General features: G+C 32.3%; 2 protein-coding genes across 2 annotated transcripts; one reads left to right on the top strand and one right to left on the bottom strand.

Moving 5' to 3' along the window:
* Window positions 1-531: 531 nt before the first annotated feature.
* On the top strand, window positions 532-10,063 carry LOC129914621 (breast cancer type 2 susceptibility protein homolog). The gene is made up of 2 exons (XM_055993961.1): window positions 532-2,085; window positions 7,600-10,063. The coding sequence occupies exons 1-2, from the start codon at window positions 672-674 to the stop codon at window positions 9,990-9,992; spliced, it is 3,807 nt and encodes a 1,268-aa protein (XP_055849936.1). The 5' UTR covers window positions 532-671; the 3' UTR covers window positions 9,993-10,063.
* Window positions 10,064-13,472: 3,409 nt separating this feature from the next.
* On the bottom strand, window positions 13,473-25,629 carry LOC129914641 (SRSF protein kinase 3). The gene is made up of 3 exons (XM_055993983.1): window positions 24,444-25,629; window positions 17,792-18,715; window positions 13,473-14,646 (listed from the first exon to the last, which is right to left on the bottom strand). Exons 1-3 carry the CDS (start codon window positions 25,009-25,011, stop codon window positions 13,865-13,867), a joined length of 2,274 nt encoding a protein of 757 aa, XP_055849958.1. The 5' UTR covers window positions 25,012-25,629; the 3' UTR covers window positions 13,473-13,864.
* Between the last annotated feature and the right edge of the window lie 537 nt (window positions 25,630-26,166).

Below are 26,166 nucleotides of genomic sequence, written 5' to 3'. Positions count from 1 at the left end.
TTTGAATCCAACATGGATGCCATGGCCATATGAAAATTTTTGTTTGCATCCAACATGGATGTAATGGCCTTCCCACATCGGAGTTAAAATAAAAAAAAAAAACAAAAGCAACATTTTTGACAGACAGCTGCCAAAGTATATGTACAGTGGTGCCAAATGGATTTCAAAAATCCCGATGTCGTTTTTTGCACAAAATCTATATAGATAAACAAAAAAACACACCTAATGATAATTTGACCAACTATTTGAACTATTAATGTTTATGTTGAGTCGGGCATTTTTTTTGAGTGAATAATATGAACAAAAAATTAAATCCTTGGATTTATGAAATTCAGATTTAATGGATTGGATTTAAAATTAACTTAAATCCAAACTAAATCCAGAGTGAATAATATGGTCGTTAGTTTTATTTTATCGAAAGTAATCGATTTAAATAGGTATCATGTACACGTAGCCTTAGTTCTACTCTGATTGTGAATGTTGCTCAAATAATTGTGAATTCGCCCCCAAATCATACAAAAATTATTTTTTTATATTTTGGTATCACTTTTTGTTAAAATGTTGATTGCGCACAGGCACAGCTAGTTCATTTTAAAGTCTGTTTTTGTTTATTAAAATTTTTTTAATTATTCTTATATTCCCATTCCCATAAAACCCAGTGAAAAAAGACAATGGAAGACAGCATTTCTTGCAGTCCAGGTAATAGTGGAAAAAAATCACGATCACGAAGATTTCATAAAAATCCTAGAAAAAAACTTGCACAAAGCATTACAAAACATATTGACGAGAATGTTTTACCCAAAGAACAATCTTACTTGGAAGCTCTCTATGAAGAATCAACACTATCTGAAACATTAAATACTACAAGTCAATTTCAATATTTCAATCCATTTGAAAATGAAAAGCTACTCGCTGCCGCTGATAGAGCTGAAGCCTCAACATCTAGAAGTAGAATGCAAAATTTGACTTCTAAGGGATTTGTTTGCCTGGAGAGTAAACAATTTGAGGAAGATAATAAAATCTCTTATATGCAACCTCCACAATGCTCTACTCGACTTCAACGTGTTGTCACACCAAAAAGTCCACACGTACTTGGTCCACAAACCCAATTTGGAATTACCGAATCTGAGTTTGTACGGTTTTGTGATGACGTTGAGTTTGATGTCTTCCCTCAATCGCAGTCTGATGATAAATGTCACAAGATTGCCGATTTGATTGAATGTAAACTCGAACCAAAAACGCCCGCAAAATCGATGTCAGTCGTTGAAGAAATTCTCAAAGATTTTTGTGGGTCACCAACGGAAAGTGAGATCGAAGAAGAAAAGACACCGAACTCTGCTCCCAAATTTCTAAAAGAAACCAAATCGATTGTTGATGAGATTCTTGAAGACTTTTGTGGATCTCCATTTAGCGATTGTTCTCCGAAAGCAAATTCCGAAGATTCAACACCGATTTTCCGCTTTAAAGAACAGCCAATCCGCACTTACAGTGGACTCAAAAAGAGAAGACTATTAGCTAAACGAAATATTGCTTCCGATTCGAATGTTTTTACATCCAAAGACGATGGCAATACAAGTGACTCGTCGTCAGGATTGTCGGTACAAGAAGATTTTAGTCAGAGTGTTGTACCTCAATTGGACACAGTAGACCTTAACAAATCAGTCAAGCTTTGTGAGAATCTTCTCAATTTGAGTTCATATTTTTCACAATTATCATCGTCATCATCTAAAAAAGATACTTCTCCACCCACAGTTGTTGTGGATGATAAAAAAGATCTTCGATTAGGTGCAATAGTTGACGAAATAATCAAACTCAAATCAAAACCATTGAGAATAAATTGGAATAAGAATGAAAGAGAGTTTCGGGGATTTACTGATTTTGAAAATGATTCACATGAATCTACATTGCAAGAACTACTCGAAGACGAAGATGATGTTCTTCAGCTAATTAACTGTGATTCCCTTTGTTATGAAAAGGTTGAGCCAAAAAATTCGTTGGCCCATGTCGAGAGTGATTTGGAGAAAACTTTGAAAAACGCCAGTGCTATGATTGAGAATGCTAAGGCATTATTGTTATCAGATATTGGTAAGTATGCTTCTTTGAATACACAGGAATATTTAAAAAAAAATAATTAGCCAGTTCGGAAAAATAAGCTTCTCGTGAAAATACGAGCATAGCCTGAACTTGAAGGTTGATAGCTTTCTGAGAGAGTTCAAAATGCTAAATAGTAGGTGTCCTACACAACATTTATAGAACCTAAGAGTGACTGCATACGCAGACAGCGTTGTCATTAAATTACACTGCTCTGCAAAATTTATCGTTTTTTTCCATTCAAATAACTTTTGAAATTACGAAAGATTTGACTTTTATGAATACATATAAATTTGGTTTCGCAAGAATGAATTTTTTTAAAATGATATAAAAATATGACTAGTTTGTAGAAAATAAATATTTGACCTACTAGGTCAAATAAAACTATTATATATTCCTATTCAGCTCAAATTTAGAGGACATATTCCTCATAACAAGATCTATCATATGACACAAAATTCATTTGACACATTTTAGAATACTAATAGACAAAAACAGCAAAATATAGAATTCTTGCAGTTTTTAGTAAATACCCCATGTGAACAAATACATTGCACACTGGACCCAGTTAGCCTTAAAATACTAGGCGTGTTTTTTTGGTATCGCTATCTGCAGCCAAATTCGATTTCCCAAAAAAACCTATCCGCAGTTGCCCATCCGCAGCTGTCTAGCTGTCAGATAATAATACAAAAACAAAAAAATCAAATTTTTTTCAAGATTATTTTTGAGTAGTTTTTATTTTTGAAACGTTAGAAATAAAACAAACCAAATTGAATTGCTAAAAATGGATTTTCCTGATTTTCTATTTGTACATTAGGGTGTCCGTTGTTTCCCAAAGTGATGTTTTCGGGGGTGACACCCCCCAGATCGAAAGTTTAGGGCCTATATAAGGGAAAATTGGCAAACAAAATTTTTTGGAGGTCATTAACCCGTGCCTCTAGGGTCATACTTTCCCCATACAAATTTGTATGGGAAATTTTTAACTCATGCATAAAATTTTTTTTCTCTCGAGTTAAACCATCTATTTTTAAAATGTTTGTTGATTCTGGTTGGAAAATAGTTTCTTTAAAAGATTACATTCAAAATTTCCCGTTAAAAAATTTTTTAAAATTTTATTTCGGTTTTTGAAATTATTAGCTGTTTTCGTTGTTTTTGCTTTCACCTATCACATAATTTTAAATGCAGTTTTATTGGTTTTTAATTCTTTTCAAATATTGCATTCAAAAATTTGTCTATAAATCAAAAATTTTAATTTTTTTAAATTTCTATTTGAAATTTTTGCCGTTTTTATATTAAATAAATATTATTAAATACTTTACCCTTTCTTGTTTGCAACTTTTTTGATGTCATTTTTTAGGTGAATAATTTTCAAACAAAATTCAATAAAAATATTGTAAACATATCTTCTGTAGTTAAAGAAAAATAAATTTAAACGTATGTATAAAAACGGCAAAAATTTCAAAAAAAATTTAAAAAAATTAAAATTTTTGATTTATACACAAATTTTTTAATGCAATATTTGAAAAGAATTAAAAAAGAATTATTTAGGCCCTAAACTTTCGATCTGGGGGGTGTCTCCCCCGAAAACATCACTTTGGGAAATAACGGACACCCTATTCTGCCCATAATTTCGTAAAGGCCCTATCTACAAAATTTTCGATTTTGATTTTTTTGCATATTTGGAGTTAGGGCATTGTCTCTGATTTATCCTCATTTATTTTTTTAGCCTAGGTCTTCAAATACGTCAGAAAATTGAAAATGAACTTTTGATTTTTTTTCATTTTTATATGAAATTTGCGATATTACATTTACTATTTCCCTCTATAACTCAGAACTAAGAAAAGTGTAGTTAGGGCCTTTACGAGATTATGGGCAGTATTGTACATCCATCTGCATTTGTTCAAAGTTTGATTTTTTATTTTGGTTTTGCTTTCGGATAAGTTTTTGACATATTGGGGTATGTTCGTAGATTTGGGGCCAGTCGTCGTCGTTCATGAAATTGAAGTTTTATAGGTGGCCCGTTTATATGCAGGGTCGAAAGATCAAAATTGAAATTCGTATGTGAAATGTGGAACACTTGTTTTAATTTTAACAATATTTGTATAAATAACTTTTACTTTACTACAATGGCCATTTTTTGCAAAAAGTGGGAAATTTACAAAATACAATTTTTTTCCTTTCTAGCGTCATTTATATGTGAAAAAAAACTAAAAAATTTTTTTTTGACATCAAGAAATAAGTTTTCTGAATCATTGGGCAGGTTCAGAAACGTAAGGCACTAAATATTTAGGTAATTTCTCGGTCTCTGATTGGTCAGCTGTCAAAAAAAATCTTTCCAATTTAGGTAATTTTATTGGAAAGCTAACTGGAAAGTTAGGCAAGAAATTTTTCCCTAAAAATTTAGGAAAGTTTTTTTTGTCAACATGACAGCAGATTGTTTTTAATTAAAGAATTAATTTTGCAAAATAAAATTTATTTGGGTGAAAAACGATTAAAAAGTGCTTTATCGGTTATAATTAATATTATTTATTCATTAAAGTTAAGTGAAATTTAGTGTCTTGCCCATGAGATCGGAAAAGTACTTAAGTAAATTTCAAAATTTGACAATAGCATCATATCCAAACTAATTTAGTCAATTTACTCAAATTTCCGTTCAGTAAATGACGTTGCCTAAATATCTAGCCCCTAATATTTCCTGAACGTGCCCATTGTTTTTAATTTAATATATAAATATTTAACTTATGTCGCTTTTTAATTATTGCTCTTGAAATTTGTGTGAAAAATCTCAGATTTTTTCTGGTAAATAGTAGATGAAATCTAGTTTTGTATCTAATTGTTCGCGAAATGTGTTTATATAAACTTAACTTTTTAAAATAAAACAATAACAGATGTTCAGCAAACAGAGAAGTGTGTTTGAAGTGCTTGTACCTACATATGTGTGAATCTTGATAAAAATCGAGATTCAGATTTTTGAATCTCGAATCCATATTTTTGAATCTCAAGCCTCAAATAGATCATGAAATCTGAGATTTTTTACTTTTTCCTCATTTTACCACCTCTTTTAGCTGTCAGATTCACAAATTTGAAAAAAGTGAACATTTTCAAGCTCATTTTGTACCAGTTTCTGCACACCAACATTAAAAGCAATGATGCAGACAACTTATTTCTTGATGTCAAAAACAATTTTTTTTAGGTTTTTTTCAAATATAAATGGCGCTAGAAAAAAAAAAAATTACTTTTATAAATCCCACTAAAAAGCATTTAAAGATTAGAGTAGGATAAGTTTCCATTAACGGTAAATATGTATGTAAATGAAATGTAGAAATAATTTTATGTGTGCGTTCCAATATTAATTCAAAATAAACTTAAATAAAAGAACGCACTCTGCGAACATAGCTTCGACTCTTGATTTATCCGATTATCCGAAATTTTCTCCGATCGAGCATCGATACTCGAAAAAATGTCAATTTCTTATCCGCAGCCAGATTTAAGTTTTAGTTTTATCCGCAGCTGGGTGTTGTATTTGTAATACATGGAAGCTCCCACTGCAGATACGGATAGTTGTGCCAAAAAAACACGCCTACTGTTGTGACATTCTGTATCGCATAAGCGAAAAAACGTTTTCGCATGTGCGAAAAGATTTGCTTCATAGCCTGAAGCAAATATTTCGCACACGCGAAAACGTTTGTTCGCTTATGTGATACAGAATGTCACCTCTGGATAATTAGTTTTTAAGAAATTAATTAATCTCTTCATTTGGATCTGAGATCCAACTCCTTCCCCTCACGGGACCTTAAGTTTTTGAGTGAATTCTTGTTGGACCTCAGATCCAACAATCTTCCCTCACGAGATTAAGTTAATTAATATTTCACAATTTGTTTGGGTCCAAATCAAAGTCATTCCTTTTTTTTGCATTTTTGTTTGGGTCAAAATCTCTGGACCCAAACCCAAATAAATTTGTGATTGAAATATTAAACAACACTATCTACACTGAAGAGCGTTGCAGGACGAAATCCTGACGATCAAAGAGGTCCTATCTAAGCAGTAATAACAAAATTTGATATCCGCAACAGATATCCCCATATTATCAGATAGCCAAGAAGTCCCTTAATTACGGCTTCCTTCCACAAACTCCTTTCATGTACGAAAGTGTATTTCATAACTCATGGAAAAGGCAGAATAGCAAAACATTCACTTTTTTTTGTTGCCAGGATTCTTCCGGAATATTGTGCAGCTGACGAATTCTAACATGAGCTTAGCTTCTGATTGATCTCCATTTACTTGCAAGTTTGTATTGAGATACTAAGTTTGCAAATTTTTTCAAAGTTACGTTTGATTTATCTAAGCTTTATCATCTTAAAACAAGTGAAGGCTATACATAAAATTTTTTTAAGGGTTGACAGGAAAAATTTAGGTCAGGGTATTGAGCCACTGTTTTATAAAGAAATATTTTGCTTACTCGTTCCATCTACTTACTTACTTATTCTTGTGTGCATCAAATTCCCATTAGATTCAATAGGCTCTTCCAGTCAGATTGATACCAGACATATCCTGCATATATTTGCAGATATTCTATCATATCTCAATTCGCTGCTGACTTACGTTTTGAAAAAGAAACAACTGTTCGATTAATATCTGACGCTTGTCTGAACTTGAGTCAGTAGTTATATTTTCTTCATAATCGACCGTTTACTAAAGTATATGTAACTGCACCCAACTGAGGCATATGTATTAAAAGTCATTTAAGGTAAGTCATTCAAGACATCCAAGGTCGCAAAAATTGCATTGTACTGATTTTTACGGATGTTGCTAGTATATACACCTGTAGTTTGCAGCTTTGAAAGATTTGTGCTTACTCTGTGGTGCGCGAAAAACCGCGAAATTTTCGGACTTTTTCAGTTTTTAGCCTATAAAGTCTAAAGGGTGCATATTATGGAAAAAGTTTCTAGAAACCATTCATCCATTGATCTCGAGGCCCAATTTTTTTTAAACTTAAAAAAAGTATTTTGGTTTTAATAAAATTTAGGTAGGTACTTACTCCTGTTTAAAATTAAAGCTTTTTCAAATATAGAATGGTTCTAACTTCTAATTCATTAGTTAGCATTTTTTCATGTTTGTTTATTTGACAAATTGTAAAATTACTATGGGTAATTTAAAAAAGCTGGAGTATTGTTATTGATTTTCTCCAAAACTAGAATATATTTAAGCATCAGGTTTTAAGCGGTTGACCAGAAATATATAAGAGCATTGAATATTACAAACAAAAATAGTACTTATTAAAATTTAGCTTTAACAATATTTTTTTATTGAGTTTGAAAATTAAGTTTTCAAAATCCACCTATAAATATTTTTTTATGAGTAATACGGTCTAAATAGAAGACGCTAGTATATCTTTATTAATATAGGTACACAACGAAAGCAAATTTTTTTTTGCAGAACACTGTTTGCTTTTATAGTTTTATTTATGCTTATTACAACTTAATCCTACTTGTATTGTCTTATTTACAGGTGTAAACCAGCAACCACAAGATTTGATGAACAAGAGCAAACTAAACTGTGATAACTATGAAGAAATTCAAAATAAAGAGTCACCAACTGCCTCCTTCAAAGACGAACAGTTATTTGATGAAATAGATATTTGGAATGATAATGAATGCCTCCTTAATTATAAAACTCAAAAACCTCATCCAATACATGAAGAGAACGATCTTTTTGATAATCACGTAGACAACAACAAATTTCATAGATATGAACAGCAATATGAACAAATTACTGATCCATGTTCTTCAGTTTCTTTGAATCTCTTAAAAAATTCAAATCAATTTAGCAGAATTCCTTCAAGAGAACAGTTTAGAACAAAAGAGAGAAATATAACTGAATGCAAAAGAGAAGAAAAAGAAGATTTTACTGCAAACGATGTAGTACAAAATGAAGGTGATTCTAATGACAAATCATTCAACAAGTTATCCGCTTGCAATTTCCAAGGCTTTGCAACAGCTTCTAGAAAACCAATTGCAATATCAGATACTGCTAAAAAGAAGGCAGACGAATTTCTAAGAAAGTTCGAGCAACAAGATCTTGAACAAAGAATTGAAGTTACCGAAACAGATTTTTCAAAAGAATCCTCAACCCCAACAAAAGAACCTGTTTTACAACCATTGGATGTTGTACCAAAATTAGATCAAATTAGCAGAAACCCACTAGGAAATAAACAGACATATGATTTGCCACCTTCAAATTCAACGCCGAACAGTCTTTCAAATAATAACGGTTATTTGGGATTCTCCACAGCTTCGAAAAAGCCAATTTCGATATCTAGTAAAGCTAAGCAAAAAGCTGATAATATTTTAAAGAAATTTGAACAGGATGAACAAGAAAAACGAATGCTTGAAACCGAAACTACAAGCCAAAACGTTGATAATAAAAAACAGGAGGAGGAGAGTGTTTCATTGAATAAAGTTGAAGACAATTTAAAAGTTTCTAATTTCGTAGGTTTCTCAACTGCATCAGAGAAACCTATAGCAATATCTTTAGAAGCAAAACGTAAGGCTGACGAAATTTTGAAGAAATTTGAACAAGTTGAAAAAATCGAAGAAGAAACAAATGAAAGATTGACTCAACGACATCCAAATGAAGTTTCAGAAGAGGTGCGACGAAAAGCTCAAGAATTGCTTTTAGATATTGAATTCTTCGAAGAAGCTTTTGAGGATGAACTCAAAGAAATCGAAGCAGTACCGGTATCTCAAGTTCATACTGAGAAACACTATTCCCAAATTGATGAAGTATCTTCAAGTGTTAAAGTACCTGCCCAACCAACCAACAAACAAATATTTAATGGCTTTCAAACAGCTTCTAAGAAATCAATTCATATTTCTGAAGAAGCTAGACGACGAGCTGAAAACTTTTTGAAAGAAGTTTACGATGAAGATTTACCTCAAGAGTTTCTTAAATGCATTGAAACCGAAAACAATGAGGCAAATTATGTAAATAAGAATCCAGTTCGCAATTCGATAGGAATTGTAGAACAAGTTGATGGGGCACTCACAAGCCCTAGGCATCATCATCATGATGTTCTTAACAAAGACGCAGAGCACATGCATGTTACAAATGGCTCAGAAATTAAAAATGAAGAAATCGATCATCGACAGTTCGATTCTGCTTTTAAACGACTTCATGAACAAAATGAAGACTGCTTTAAAGACAAACGTTCGCACTCCGAAGAGTATGATCATATTCAAAATATAAAAAGTCGAAAGAGGAAACATAGTGAAGGACTTGAGCTAGACAAATCGTTTTCACTTATTACTACTCCACGTAGGTTGAGTTGTGGTGAACGAACACCACTTAATCGCATTGAAAATGGTCTTCTTGCCAAAAGCTCTTCACTGCCCAGCAAAGAATATAATCCCAAATCCGCATTGATTTCACGGAAGAATCTCTTATCTTTAAATAAAAGAAAAAAAAGTGATTCACCTGGTCAAAGATTGGAATCCATTGCTGGACCTAAGACACCAGAAAAAGTACAGCAATTATCAAATATTCACAATGCTGCTAGTTCAACACCAAATCTTAAAGGCTTTTTTGACTTGGTGTCAACAAGCACTCCACGATTGGTTCGCAATGAAACAACAAATAGAACGAATCAGAACCGTTCAAAAGATACAATAGATTCTGATTTTCGCAAAATACAATGGGAAGATTCAAATAATTCTTTTCGAATAAATAGAACAGGCTGTGCTGATGAGTTAAATGTGACATTTTCAGAGGTCAGCCCATCGCCTAAACAAAGGATAGAAGTATTGAAGATGTACGGTGAGCCACCACCGATTTCACCAATTTTAATGTTAAATAAGTGTAGACCTTCGGGTTTGAGAAGAGGAAGAAGCTTAATGAAACCCTAGTTGGGTTTGTGATTTTTCTGTTGCCTTGTTATGTAAATAAGAGAAAAATAAATTATTTTTTGTTAAAAGTAGGTACAAATTGTTTTTTGTTTTATGGAATCCCGTTTAATTACAGTGCCGACGAAAAATGGACAAAGGTTAATCCTTTTTTGAATTTTTTGTTATTTGGTATTAAGAATCGAGTTCCTAAGTGGAAAAACTATTATACAACAAAAATATCGTGACGCTAGATGGCGCCCCAAGAGGGTTAAAGTTTCTCATTTATAACAGGTAGGTATGTTGACTTATGAGGTTTGACATGACATGCATATTCTTTTTTGCGATTTTATTTTATTTTTCATTCTTTTAATATGGTTGTTTTAATAAACCCAGAAAAAACATGTATGTCCCGGGGACCTACTTTGTATCTCGTTCCGAAAGTAAAACATTTCTAAAACGAATATTTGGTACTCTTTATTTCATTAACATCAACAATAAAACTAACAAAAATGCATCAACCAACTCCAACAAAAACAGGCGGATTGAAATCTACTACTTTTGAAATGAGAATTTCGAAAGTGGAATTTTCGTACCCCGTAACTCGTTTTCGAATTGCAAATACATTCGAATACGAAAAATTTGTTTCTACAACAAATGTGTTACATAGCGGAATGCAAAAGAAATATCTCAAAATGTTACTTTTTTTAAAGTAAATCTTAGTGAGAGTAACAATTAAGCAAATAAAATTTATTTATAGAGAATCTTGAAGCTAAAATTTACAAAAAAATTTATATTAGGTATGTATGTTGATAGAGTTCCCGTGTTTGTATTGGTATACCGAATTGATACAGAGAAATTTGAGAGTCCATGACGCCAGGAAAATCCAGCAATTCATGGAAGAGATTTGTATCACAAGTCAATGCGAAAAAACGCAGGTCGACGTGGTATGACAAAATATTCCGTTTAATCCGTTATTTATTATTTTCAACCAAATCTATTTTATCCGTTTTATATTAAAGTTACTCGTTTTTTGTTTGTTTTGATCACTTGATTTGACATATTAAATAACAAATAATTCGGAATTAAAAAAAAAACTAATCCGTAAATGGAAATAGTATTAAGTACTATTTTTTTCCATTTCGAAGGTTTTACAGAGTACCAATTCAAAAGCGGAACGGAAAGCAATTTCGAATAGAATTGACTTTCGGAACGAAATACAGAGTAGGGCCCTTTGAGATGAACTGCTGACTTGTTCAAAGCATAAGATGATCAATTTGTTGTGAGAAAACTTGTTGCGACTTGCGAGACAAGAGGATCGGAAGAGGTGTCGGTGAGGTGGAAAGGAAGGAAATAGAATTAGGTTGGAAATTGGAAATGGAAGTGTTTGGATAGGGAAGGAAGGAATGTTAAGTTCCAGGGACGCGGCCTGTTTGCACAGTGATTGGGGGATGGGGGGGGGGGGGATCTTGCACCCGAAACTCAACATCGCTGAAAACGAAAACAGAGATCAGGCCACAGACAAACATCAAAAAAATCATTTTTGGAAGAATTGACTGCAGATTGACTATTATCACATCCGCGCCTTGGAACATAACATTCCTTCCTTCTCTATCCAAATACTTCCTTTCTAAATTTCTTGAAGTTATATTCCGTAATTTTTTTTTTTCAAAATTGTTACAATCAGCTCAGTCCTATTTTTAACTTTTAACTGAGCGTGAACAAGATTGGACTCATAAAATGTCCATTTAACGTTTCCCTATTTTAAATTCTGTTGAAAAGTTGTTCTGTTACCCTTGTTTGTATATTCAATTTTTGGATTTTACATTATCGTTCTGTATAATACAAAAATTATTTAAATAAATGGTGAATTATTTCGTTATTCAAGGGTTTTTCGAGAATCAAGTGGAAAAACTATTACAAAATAAAAAAAAACCCTAATTTCTGCAGATTTTGCGAAAATAGCCATGTTTAGGGCCAATATACTGTGCAGTGTTGACTCCCGAGAGCAATGTGGTCGGTAGCTTGACCGTATGGAAACCTCCATCCAGGTCCTATTTTGTAAAACGATTAAACTGTGCAAGCTTTTTCAAAAAATTTTTTGAGAAAAGTGCGCTGTTGACTACTATTTACTGGTAGTAAATAACGTTTGAGCAGAAAAAATAGCAATATAAACAAGAAAAATGACTTTAAACCGGGCAAAATGCTTAAAATTACTGAAAAAAATTTTGTTCGAAGTCGTACCGATAAATCAAAAAACTAACGATGCCAATCGATTTCTCAGGTCCGAAAAAGGGGGAAACAGTCAACAGCGCACTTGTCAAAGATTTCGACTTGCACAGTGTTATCGTTGAAACTACTTCGTGCTCGTTAAAATCCTATTACGATAGTCGTCACAGTATCACAGTATTAGGAGTGGAAGCTTATTTGCACTCCTTTAAGTTTTTTTTTTGAGAAAATAAAAAAAATGTACCTAAGCTATAGTGTAATCGTGGACTTTTCAAATCATAATTATTGATTTATGCAAATTAATAAGTGTGTATAAAAATAAAATAAGCGACTTGCTCATTTTAAGAAAAGAACGTGATGCATTTATGCAGAATAACACAAAAAATTACATTATTATACAACAAAATAATAATTTATTTTTTTTTTAATTTCAGCTGGATTTTTAATAATTGCAAGATTTAGATTTTTTTAAACAAAAATGAATAAAAGATTCTGTGCTAAAATCAACCTTTTTTTTAATATTTCTCCAGTATTATTATTATTATTATTAATTATGTTTTTTTTTTTTCTTACTGATTTGTTTTTCAAACATTTACAGATTTCATTGCGTAACTAATAAATAACTGATAACACTAATTTTATTATTCAGATTATTATCATGTTAAATGTTGATACAGTTTATTTTTACTATTTTTGAATTTTTTTAACTACTAATTAGGTTGGTGTTTTCCTCTATGTTCTGAATTTTGATTTTTTTTTTCTGTTTTATATTTATGTATTTCGGGGTTGAGTTGAGTTACTGTTATTATTACTGTATTTTTTTGTTTTGCATTAGATTATTTTTATAATATTTTTTGTTTATTTTTTTTCTTACTTGTATCTTTTTTTACATTAAAAGAGCTTTTATGTTATGTTTTGAGATATCTAATATGGAGAGATTTTATTAGCTCCTCTGTTTTGTATGCCGTAACAGGCAGCTAATTTATCAATCGTATGTATTTTTTTTTGTTTTCTTTTATATTCAGATACACTATAGATAGTTATTTATTCTAATCTAATTAGTTATTTCTTTTATGTATGTATATATTTTTCTCTCTTATGAGTAACGTGTTTTTTTTTATTTAACTTTTTTTTCATGGTGATAAATAAATAAAAGGAAGGAACAATGGGAGCACAGGACACCATCTTAATCAGGTGAAGAGAATTAGGGTAAAGAAGGATATATAGGGGGAAAAATTAAAAAAAATAAAATAACAATTAAATTAAAAGAATCTCTTAGTGATTGGCGTTGGTATATTGCAAATTATTTATATCAAAACAAAATAAAACATTTTTTTTGTTTAAAACCTTAAGTTAACAGCAAAAAATTATTTATGGAAAAGATTAGAAATTTAATAAATTTTCTATAAACAAAATAAAATTAATTCGAAAATTTTAATTTTTATATAAATGTGGTGACACTTCAATGGGGGCAGCCGTAGCTTGTTTTTTTTTGTTTTTGTTTTTCAAAAAGTTGAAAAAAAATGTGTGTTGTGTATGTGCATAAGCTGGCCTTCTGTCTAGACAAAAGAGACAAACGGCCACAAATGTTAGGCATAAAATCACTATTTTTTGAAAATTCTCTTAATTTTATTAAGTATATAAATAGTATTGTTGAAAAGTGTATTTTATCTCAGCCATGGGTGCTTCAAACAGTCGGCAGCTGTTGCTCGTTTCTTGGGATCAAACTCAAGCATGGGCCGTAAAAAGTCGGCAAACGATTCAGCATCTTCGCGGGACCATTCGTATTTCTCATTTAGAACATCAACTAAACCCCATGGCTTGAGACCGGTTATGTTGCGGAGTTCACCTTGGCGATTGAATGTACACTGATGATAGGCACCACGTGCTATAATGTGTACGGGTATTGCACCCAATAGCTCAATTATATGAGCAATATGATCCTCGTCGCGAGAATAATTCTCCCCCGAGTGCGGCTCAAAGAGATAATCTCCGGTGGCCAGCTCGAATGCCATGCAGGCAGTGCTCCATATATCAGCCGATGTATCGTAACCAGCACCCAGAATAACTTCTAGTGAACGATACTGACGTGTTTGGATGTCCTCTGTGAAACGGTGATGTACCCAGCAAGCGTTGCCCAAATCGGCAATTTTAACATCGAAGTCACATGGCTCAAGTGCCGGATCCTTCTTAGGCTGGGATGGTTGAGTATTAGCGATAGGTGGTGGAAGATGTGGCCCATTCGTGGTGTTGTATGCTTCCGAAGGACCTGAGATTAACTGATTGTTGTTCGGTAAGTTAAGCGATGGTGATGTACTGTGTTTCTTTTTATCGACAGATGAGGACCGTTTTACGGAAATTTCTTCTGTCGTTTCGGATTTATCATCTTCTGGCGATTTGGGATCATCCTCCTTATTGTCTAGATTTTTATTTTGCTGGATGGAATTATCTATGAAAATAAAAAAAATAAATAAAAAAAATTATGATTTAAAACAGGGAACAAGATAAAATATGAAATAATTAAATATATTTTTAATCCAGTCAAATAAGGGTTTAACCTCGGAATGAATGTTAGTAGAAATTTTTTTTGCTCAATATCTTCCTTTTGCCATTCTATAACATATCTCAAAAGTCTAGAAAAATCTCATGTCCGCTTGTCGCGATTTCAAGGTCAAATCGCGAAATGGAGATTTTCAAAATTAGCAAAAGTAGGCTATGGTATTATATACACATATGATACATGATTTCATGGTATTTTTTAATGCTGATTCCAAAAAATCTAAAATCAAGGAAATCTGACGTCTCTGAAAAAAGTTATATCTGTTTTTCATCTGTCAACTCATATTATTATAACAGTTGCTAACTTACTACCGAAAAACCCTTAAAAGTTATGGTAGCGGAACCAAATTTTGCATGAAGGTTTTAAGATACATAATCATTCAGAATCAAAACAATGCAATGCAAAAAACATTCATATCTATGACAAAATGGTATTTTTTGAGAAAAGGGGAAATTTTGGGATGTGCAATAAAAAACATCCAGGTACAATCTTGGAATTAGTGCTAATAGGCTAATTTTTTGGTTTCTATGTTTGTTTGGATATTCTATAATTTATGTCAAAAATATAAAAAAATCTCATGTCCGCAAGTTCTAATTTTCCAGGTTAAACTAAGTTAGGTGCAGATTTAAAAAAAATAATAAGAAAACTTTAGATTCTTATATGTATACCAACATAACCCATATCATTTCAAGGTATTTTTTAACGCTGATTCCAACAAAACCCACAAACAAATCAATATGACCATCCCTGAAAAGTAATGTACCTTATTCATGTTGATCTGACACAAATATCTGAAGTAGTTTTTCAATTTTTTCAAATCTGCACCTTATCTTCAAACCAAGAAAATTAGGACTTGCGGACATGAGATTTTTTTAGATTTTTGAGGGTAGTTAAAGAACATCCAAACAAAGATCAAATATCTGAAGTAGTTTTTCAATTTTTTCAAATCTGCACCTTATCTTCAAACCAAGAAAATTAGGACTTGCGGACATGAGATTTTTTTAGATTTTTGAGGGTAGTTAAAGAACATCCAAACAAAGATTAAAATGAAAAAATTAGCCTATTAGCACTTATTCCTAAGATGAACAAGAATCTTCTTTAGTGCATATCCTAAAATTTGCCCCTCCATCAAAAAATACCATTATTTCGTAGGTATATATATTTTTTGTAATGGATTGTTTTGATTTTTAATAATGATGGATTCTAAAATTTTCATGCAAAATTTGGTTCCTCTACCATAACTTTTAAGGGTTTTAAGGGTAGTAAGTTAGCAACTGTTATAATAATATGGGTTGACAAATGAAAAACTGGTATAACTTTTTTCAGAGACGTCAGATTGTCTTGATTTTAGATTTTTTGGCATCAGAATTAAAAAATACCTCGAAAACATGTATCATATGTGTATATAATACCATAGCCTATTTTTGCTAATTTTGAAAATCTCCATTTCGCGATTTGACCTTGAAATCGCGACAAGCGGACATGAGATTTTTCTAGACTTTTGAGATATGTTATAGAATGGCAATAGGAAGATATTGAGCAAAAAAAATTTCTACTAACATTCATTCCGAGATTTACCCCTTTTTTCTCCTTATTTGACTGTATTATTTGTATTAAAAAAAAACTAGAGCCATATTATTATACAATCACGAAATGTACTAGAGTAGATCTAGAAGTACCCGACTTGACAAATACATAGTACGTAGAAGGAATTCGTTCTCGAAAAGAAGTAATTTTTAAAGTTTTATGACATTACACACTGTATTGGTCGTTTGGCAGCTATTTGAATAGAACAATATCGGTTGATATGAAAATATAGAAAGAATTGTTCATCGTTAAGTCATTAAATATTTTCATTAAGAGGCTTTAGTGCATCATATATCAAAATAGAATTGGATTCTACTCTGGGAGTCTTCAGGTTTGTTTGTTCTGAGCTTTGGGGCATTTTGGGTCACTCCGAACTCACCTCGAAGTTTAAGTAGCTCTTTTTTCTATCGGAGTTATTTGTTATGTGCTCGATGTTTGCTCGGAGCCCAAACTGAACACACTATGAGCAACCCTAGGTATTTTGTCAGAGCGAAGAGTTGTAAAAATCATTGTCAAAACAAAAATCAGCTGATGAAACTTGAACCTTACTTCATGTTTTCCAACCATTAAATATTGGCATTATGGCAATGCGATATGTCAAAATCAACATCACAGTGGTCCATCAATTAAATTCAGTATTCCGAAAATAATTGCAAAAGCCCTCAAATGCTACTGGATAAAGGAATGTGGGAGACCTTTACGACATGCAAGACATTTTAAAAATTGCTGTACATCACTCTGTAAGCTTGTTTCAGCAGTTGAATGAAGAAGTAAAAATCTAACGGAGGCATTATTGCCGAAAAAAATAATTGCGTTAGAACGGGTACTTTATTTCATTTGTTTTTAAAATCCTAGTCTTTCGGCGTTTACAGATTTAAATTATTTCAACTGGTTATAGTGCGCACGAACAGTACATAAGTCTTTAAAGTGTGTTTTTCATAAGACTATTTTTTTTTTTTTTTTTTTAATGGAGCAAAAATGAAGGGCTTGGACGTACCATTTATTTTATTCGATCTATATTCAACTATCATTTCTTATCCAATGACGAAGAGATTTATATAAACCGAATGAACGCATTTTTGAAAAAGTCAAGTTATATCATTTTCTCCAAAACTATGTACAAATTTGTGCCACGTGAGATCAACCATCAGATTATTTATGATACTTATGAAAAATTCCCCATAAGCTGTTGGTCATTAAGAAGATTTTGATCCTCGGAATCACCTTAAACTGACACATTTATTCCATGACCTTGAATAAATGAAACCCAAACGCTATCCTTTGTTAAGGATTTTACACAAATCGGTCCACTCAATTTGAATTTCCTGAATGTACAGATTAACCAAATTCATGATCGAATGCGTTATTATACAAGAAGTATTATTAATATTGTTACAATTATTTTATAAGTTTATAAAGAAGTAATATAAATTCCAAAACAACTTACTTTTACAATTCTTGTTTTTGGTGCCTTCTTCCTTTTTAATAGCAGGTGAAGAGGGACTCGACTCATAATTCAAATGTTCTTCATCGTCGGCATCATCTTCGTTATCCTTCTCATCATCAGATGCATCTCCATTCAATGTGCTGTTATGATTAACAACACCATCGCTCTGATTTTGTGACTGATCCGCATCATCGGGACTAACAAGCGCATTGCCTTTAACATCACCATTATTAAGAGGCTTCTCGTCCGGCTTGGCAGCATCACCTCCTCCGCTTTGTTCCAAATAATCCCACTGCTTTTTAAATAGCTCTAACCTCTTCTTTGCCTTCTTCTTCAATTTTTTCTTCTTGTTCTTACTCATTTTGCCAGTAATGGGTGGTTCACGGTATTCCTTGGGTGCTCGGCTAACAAACGAAGGAAACATTTTAAAATTCATAACATAAAGTTCGGTAGCTTCGTTGGCTAGGGATCTTATGTATTGTTCGTCAACACAAAGTAGCACATTCTCTGGTTTTATATCAGTGTGTATTATCTTACAGCAAGAATGCAAGTAGTCTAAACCTTCGAGCACCTGCCTAGTGATTGATTTGACATTTTCAATTGGTATCCCACGATAATTTGATTTGCGAATTAATTTCAAAAGATTATCTCCCAGTACTTCGAATACCATGCAAAAATGAGTGCCATTCACTCCAGTTATTTTGAAATCATCCAAAAGTTGTACCGTCTTGTCGCGACGTGGATTGGAAGGATCACTATCACGCACCGATTTCAGTATTTTAATTTCATCTTTGGCTGTTTCGGCAAAGTGTCGAGCTGATTTAACAATTTTAATAGCAACGTAACGCTTTTCTTGCAGATCCCAGCATAGCCAGACGGTTGAAAAATGGCCCCATCCGAGTTTACGTACAACATGATAGCGACCTGGAATAAATATATTCAATTGAATTATTTTGATTAATAAACAAAAAAAATTAATTAACAAAAATTAAAAGTAAATCAAATTAAATTTGCTTTTGCACACAAAAAAAAAAAAAAACAACTATATTCTGTCCAGCAAAAACTGCCAGTACGGCGAAGATAACACGTGTTGCATAAGCCAATCGCATATAAAAGCTCATACAGCACTGCCGTATTAAGCATACAAATTGTTTCAAGTAATTTGGCAAAAATACCAGTGGCCTTTGTTTAATAAAATAAAGTTAACTTTTAATACAAAATTCCCTTCTCAGTTCTTACATCTTCCCATCTCTTCACCGTTTAGTTGTTTTTGACAGATTAACATCGAAACTCAAGCCCAAAAGCTGAGTTGGAAGAAGTAACAAAATATAACTATTTGACACTTTAACATTGCATTTAAAAACGATGCTGTGACGAAGCAATGTTACATTTTGTAACTTTTTTTTATCATTGAGGAACGATGAAATAGTTAAAATCAGCGAATAAAAGAACGCACTTGAGAGTTACCACGGTGTTAGTCATCACCTAGAACTTATGTACTCATGCTTTTTCTTTTGCTTATAGATTGAAAAAAGTATTAAACCCTTTCAGCGTGGGAGATAACAAACGACCCAAAAAACGTGTTGTTTATCGCGAAGACAAAAACCAATTCAAATTAATCGCATCCTGTTGCCTTTGTCTCCTCCACAAAAATATCCATCACAGACGTTTTATCATCCCCCAAACAACCAACAGACAAGCCTTAATGTATTATTTATATGAATCAGTTACCCTCCCTCAAAAAATCTGCTGGCAGCTTTCAGTCTAATAGATCATAAAGCGGTGTACGTCGCTTAAAAAAGAAATTTCAAAAAACAGTTCCGTGTAACGTTTGTGGCTTTATTGTGCAATACAGAAGAATATTTATTCGCGCAGTTCTCTGCGCAACGTGTAGGGCTAAGAGCCCATTTTTGAAATCGAAATCAAAATGAAAACATATTTGAACTATTAGAAAATCAACCCTTATCTCGGAGTGCTACATCAATCTCTTAAAATAAAATTATTCAATACCTTTTGTGTCTGAATCTCCTAAATTTTTATATGGCAGCTACCAAAACAACCAGTTGTGAAGTAACCGTATGGCATACTTCAATTTACTTCACAAAACAAACCTACATCGTTGGTATGGCAAAGTGGTGGTTTAAGTTAAATTTCTCCCATAATTTTGTAGAAATTTGATATTTTTCCTCAAACTCACAATATCGAATTTGGATTACACTATAATTGTTGTGAATTCAATTCTCAAAATATAAGTTTACGATTCTAAAGTATTATTGTAAAATTTTACAAACTAGTGTTTTTTTTCAGAACCAGCCAAGTGAATGTTAAGAGTAGCAAATTTCTCACAAGTTGATTGCTATCGCGAGATTGATTTTTTGTCGCTGAATATAGCGAGAATTTAATACATGAATTTTCATTCATAAAAAAAATAAAGCACAGGTATTCCGTGCTATAATGGTTAGTGTTCTGTCACACCAGAAGTTCCGGCTTAAAATTCTACTTCCATTACCTTACCTCGATTAATTGACAAAGCCTCCATGAGTATCATTATCATGAAAAAATGCATATCATCCTAGCCGTTCGAACTCAACATTGTGGGTCTCCTCCATTCTTCCAAAATCGTAACACGCAAATAGGAATGGTTGACTAGACTTATGTGTGCATGGGCTCGACTAGCCAAAAGAATGAATAAATGCCTGACGATAAATGAACAAGAAAACAAGTATTTAAAATAACTATCGGAAGCAGTGCAAAAACAATCTTTTTTGTTTCGCTTACTTTGTAAATCCTTGCGATAGATTTTTTAAATATTTTTTTCTTAAGTGTCAACAATGCTAGAAGCATTCCAAGCTTATACATTCTTCATCCCCTACAAAAGACTCAAAAAGAGTCCTTAATAAAGAATAAGTTGAAATAAATCTTTGAATTAGTGGACAATTCATGCTCAGATAAACAAATTTTAATTATTGTCTACATACATATTTTCAATGTTTTGAGTTCAATATTAATTCTTTTAGTCCTTTAATTTTGTTTGAAATGTTTTGTTAAGAAATAAAGCAATTTCTTTTCAATTATAGAATTTTAGTCATGTTTATTTTTTATCACAGATACGTAGTTATTTTTGTCTTTTATTCTGTGTGTTTATATTTGGCATTCTCATACCTATAGGAAACCAAATATTTGTAAATAAGGATAAGAATATTTATAAATATGATATCCTTTACACTTTACTTCACACGCCACTTCACATTGCTCGTGAAAATTTTCAAAAAAGAAAAATCGTTTCAATTGATAAAATGTAAATAAAATCATTTTCTTTTAACAAAAAACACAATTTTGAAATACTTTGATGAGAATGAGAAGAAAAATTAAACGAGCCTGTATTGCGTATTTAATCTTGATTCAAGGGCACTTGTCACTTAATTAAATACTATTGGTTACATTTTGCAGCACAAAAGAAAATAACAGCAGACACAAGAAGAAGGGAAGTCCATCATAAAACCACAATTTTAATTTACTTTCCGAATGTCCACTTAATTTATAGATGGAATGCATGTCACCAGCAATCACAAAACAGAACAGCAGCTGATATTATGAAAGCTGTTTGCATTTTACCTCTCTTATTCAAATCATAATAAGTCCATTGGTCGTCGACGACAACCAACGTCAACCTGCGACAATATGGTGGTTTTCCCTTTCAGTGATTTTCTTTTGTTGTCTTCAGTTTAATGGATGCGCAAATTGAAAACAAGACAAAAATCTCTTTTTCTCTCTCTTCTTCTCACAAAAAAACATATAATTCGATCATTATTGTCGATTCATTGAATCATATCTCTGCAGATCCATAGGTACCGAACAACGAAACCCAAAATAACCAAAAACAAAAAAAAAAACTACCACACCATTGATTAGAGAAAATGGGTCAACGACTTTGGAACAGGGCGCAGCACACAGAGACGAAGAAAAACACAAACAAACAAACTTCGAAGCACATTTTGTTCGGTTGTTGGTTTTGTGTATATCAATCTTTACTAGAAATACCACGAAACATAAATTCATTTGTGTTCCCGACACACAGGTGGTTGCAAAAGAAAATCTATTCCTGTCCTATGTAAAGTGCTAATCCTTCTAGACCTAAAGAAGTCGCATTTATTCAACCTGTTGAAAAGCCCTTTCACAAGATGCGACCATTTTCCAGAATTAAATTTAATTGAAAAAACAACAAACATAGAGACAAACATCAGCATGGCAGTGATTCTATTGATTTTGTAATCCGTTGTGAATCGGATATTGCCGATACTTCAATTTCACTACAAAAAAAAAAAAAACTACCCTGTCTTTTAGTATTGTCTGTAGAATTTTAACGAATTATCTGAACTAATGTATATGAGCACATACAAATGAGCAAGTTTGGTTAAGAAAAACTTGCATCAAGGTCCTTATACCCATCTTAAAAAGCAAAATAATTTAAATACATAAACCAATTTGTTTGTGTACAAAATATTTATTTATGTTTAATATAACAATTATAGAGGTCGGTTTCTATAGTGTTGGCAAAGTAATAATAACTCAAGAGTTAATGAAAAGAATAACCCATTACCATTATGTTATGTCATTATTTGTGTGCTTAATATGTTGTTCGGGACCCTGTCGAACAGAAAAATATAACTTTTTGCTTTGCAATAAGAGTTTTCTTTTGTTTAGAATAAGAATAGTTAAGACTTATTGACTTAAACTCCGATATCTCGGAAAAATTTAAGCAACTTTGAAAAAAAAAAGACTGTTCTTATAGCTACCGTTACAAATTATGTTAAAATAAATTACCTCAAATAACATATTTTCGAAGTTAATAACGATCGAAAATTTTTAACTTTGGAATCGAGTTCAGTACCGTAAAGCAAATTTTTTTTGTTTAAATATTTCCGAAACGGAGGGTGGAAGCAGTTCACGGAGTTATTTTTTATAAGTATGTACAGTTTAGTACACAAAATCAATAAATAAAAAAATGTTAATCTTATGACACTTGGCAAAAGGTTTCTTTCGCAATAAGTACCAAGGACCAAAAGAGTCTATAAAAAAAAGTATTGGATGCAAGGGTGAAAAAAAAAATTGATGTGCTATCATAATTAAATTTGTTAGTTTTTTACATTTGCGATAAATAGCAAAAATAAAGAGATTTCAAAAAATAATTTTGTATCAAAGGGTCTTTTTTTGTGGATGGAGAAAATTCTGTAAAAAATTCCGAAATTTCAATGATGCGATTCAATGGCTCTAAATATGTCGACTATCGTTTGGTCGAAAGCTAAAAACGATATCATTAATAGTCTTTATTAAGGTGCCAAGGAGATTGCCTCTCACTTCTACTGGTCTGGGTTCGGATCCCAAGGGAGTATAAATACAAATTATGTTATTCAATTAAAAAAAATGTAGCTTTAAAAATTACCAAACGTTTTATTATATTAAACGAAAACAAAAAAATAATGAACGAATCGCAAAGCTTTTATCTTACGTGATGAGAGCCCAAATTGGCTTTAGAGCGTTTCCGTGTGATAAGTTTGCATTATTCTCAAGAAAACACCACTACTAATAATAGTTTGAAGATATATCGTATAACCAAAATCTGAGAACGCAGATTTTTCAATACATAGCTTCTAATAACAAATTTCAAAACCTAACGTAATTTTCTTATGTGTAAAAGACAAATTGAATTGTATTTACATTTAAAAAATAAGAGTATCATGTCCTTGTCATTACTTTGTGTCTGGAACATCATTCCCAGATTTAGTTGTTATACCTTTTAACAACCAAAAATAATCAATCAACTCTTAAGAATGTTATGCTCTGTCAGTACTCTTCTATAAAATCTAAATTTTGTTTAGCTAAAATGAAGTTCGGTGGATGCATACACTTTTTATCGAGGTAAGAAACTCATCATTAATTTTTCGAAAATTTCACTTACCATTCTTCTTATAAGCGCTTCAATTAATGATTCATATACAGTATTTTGTAAGAATTTACTAAATATTTTGCGTTATAGTATATAAATTTAATAAAAACATAAGTAGTATACATAACGAAAATAGGCTATGTTCATTGATCAATACTTATTTTTTTTATTGACCTGAACGCATTTTTTATTTACCTTTAAAACCTTTAATTTATGAAACACTGGTTTGCAATGTACAATATCTAAATTTGATTCATCTTTATTCCAAGTTCTTTAATTAGAAATTTTTCATTACATCGGTTATTTTTTTTTTTTTAACCAACATAGCATAGATAAGGCTAACATTGTATTAGAGCAGATTTTAGATAACAGTTTTGTTCTAGGGTGTTTCCTCAAACTTTTATTGATAACAATATGAAGCTTATTGCTTCAACATTTAAAGGCATTCACCTTAAAGATAAAATATAAACATCTCAATTTTCCATGAAATGCAAGCACAGATCTATAATCAAACTGACTTGTTCCCCTTAATGTACAAAAATTAAAGAGTATAGTAATGAAGACACATGGTTTTATTTTAATGCTTAGTTTTTAAAGTAAATTGAAACAGTCTTCATTAACTAAAGACGCAATTTTTTTTTGTTGTTGTATATTGTTGTTTGTGGAACACAAGTTCCAATTAGAAAAAATTAACGAGTTACTCACCTTGAAATAAATCACCAATATTAACTGGATGGTAACCACCCTTACAATAGTCCTCCTTAGGCTCTTGTTCGTCGTTCTCGCTATTAAGCTCAGATTCATCCGATTCATTGGATGAGCTCCTCGGGGGATACTGAAAATCTTTGTTGTTGTCAGTGAATTTCTTATCGAAAGAGCGATTCGCCGACTTATTAGACAGTGTCGCCATTAAAGATGAGTTCAATTGCTCGAGTGTTGTAGTGCTTGCCGCAGAGGAGCCAGCACCACTCGATGGAGCCTGCGAGCCAGCCATCGATTTATTTATTTTTTCACCTCCACCAGCATTGTTCTGTAATACCTCCGCTGCTGTAGTTGGTGGAGATTGTGGGCTGTTCGGGACAGACCCATCGACTTCGCCGCTGCCGCCGCCGCCATTACCACTATTATTAGAATTTCCCGGTGCCCCGGGTGTGTTAGATTTGTCGCCGCCAACAATGCCATTAGGTTTTCCCTTCTTCTTGTTGGGCTTATGACGTTTTTTCTTGGCCTGAATAGCCAAAACACGTCTGTTGACGTCAGCCTTTGTATTCATATCCGCCAGGTGATTACTTTTTCAGTTCTCGACGGGTTATTTTTTTAAAAAGTTCTGCCCTATGGAAGATTTCTGGAATAATTCGCTTGAAAAATTTGCTAAATCAGATCCAACACCTTTTTAGAGACTCCGCCGCAGTGTGGTGTGAAAAATTTGCAGAGAAGAGACGACCAAGAGAACTGACAATAAAATAAATACAAAAAAAAATAGATTGACTGCTTTTGTCTCACTTTTATTGCAATCTGCGAACAATGTGTTAGAGCAGGTTAGCAACACAAATTATGGTGTATGTTCTTCTTTATTCCTTTTGCTTCTAAAAAGGATGGAGGAATAGATTTATAAATTTTTTTTCCAAAGCACTTGGACAAGAAAAAGATTTTCTCACAAAATACGACAATTTTTCTTCATTTTTTGTTTTTGTTTGATTTATAGATTAGCTGGCGACTAGATTTTATGGAAATATTTAAAGTTTAGACATAGTTGAGCAGAATTTTTGGAGAAGAATTAAGCAGAAAACACAACTTTTTCGACTCGCGACGGGCACACCAAGGTAATAGAAAAATGTGTGTGAATTTTATTTTTCTACAGGCTGTGCGTGCGCTGGTTCTATTGATTGTGAATTAATTGGAAATAGCGCAGAAGAAGAGGCGGATGCACATTCACAATAGAAAAAAGCTTTTTTTTTTTGTTAAATTTTTGCGCAATTAAGGTTTGTTCAGTGGTGTGGTTTGGTTTTTATAAGTTAGGCTGATTGCGCACTATATAGTGGTCTGCCGTAGAAAAAGGAGTAATCTTGAAAAAAAAGTGAGACGGAGTCACTAATCTTTAGCCCTGTTCCTTTGGGAGGTGGCAAAGTACTACTAGTAGTTTACTAGCGATTTTCAATGGAACGCACTTTCAACGAATTCAATACAAATCGTATCTACTCGGGAAGAAGAGCATGTGTAGATGATAGTACTAGATTAACCAAAACATCTACTAGTAGTAAACTACCACCTCCAATGGAACAGGGCTTTTATTGCAACAGACAAATAACACTAACGGCCATATTATTCACTAGTTTAAAAAATACATCTGGATGTAAACAATAGGTGTGTTTTTTATTACCACCGGGCTTAACTGGACAAAAAAAACGCATCGGGGCTTAACCTGAAA

Source organism: Episyrphus balteatus, chromosome 1 (assembly GCF_945859705.1).
Source record: "Episyrphus balteatus chromosome 1, idEpiBalt1.1, whole genome shotgun sequence".
Lineage (NCBI taxonomy): Eukaryota > Metazoa > Arthropoda > Insecta > Diptera > Syrphidae > Episyrphus > Episyrphus balteatus.
Note: the sequence above shows the minus strand (reverse complement) of the source record. Positions and strands in the feature narration are given on the sequence as shown.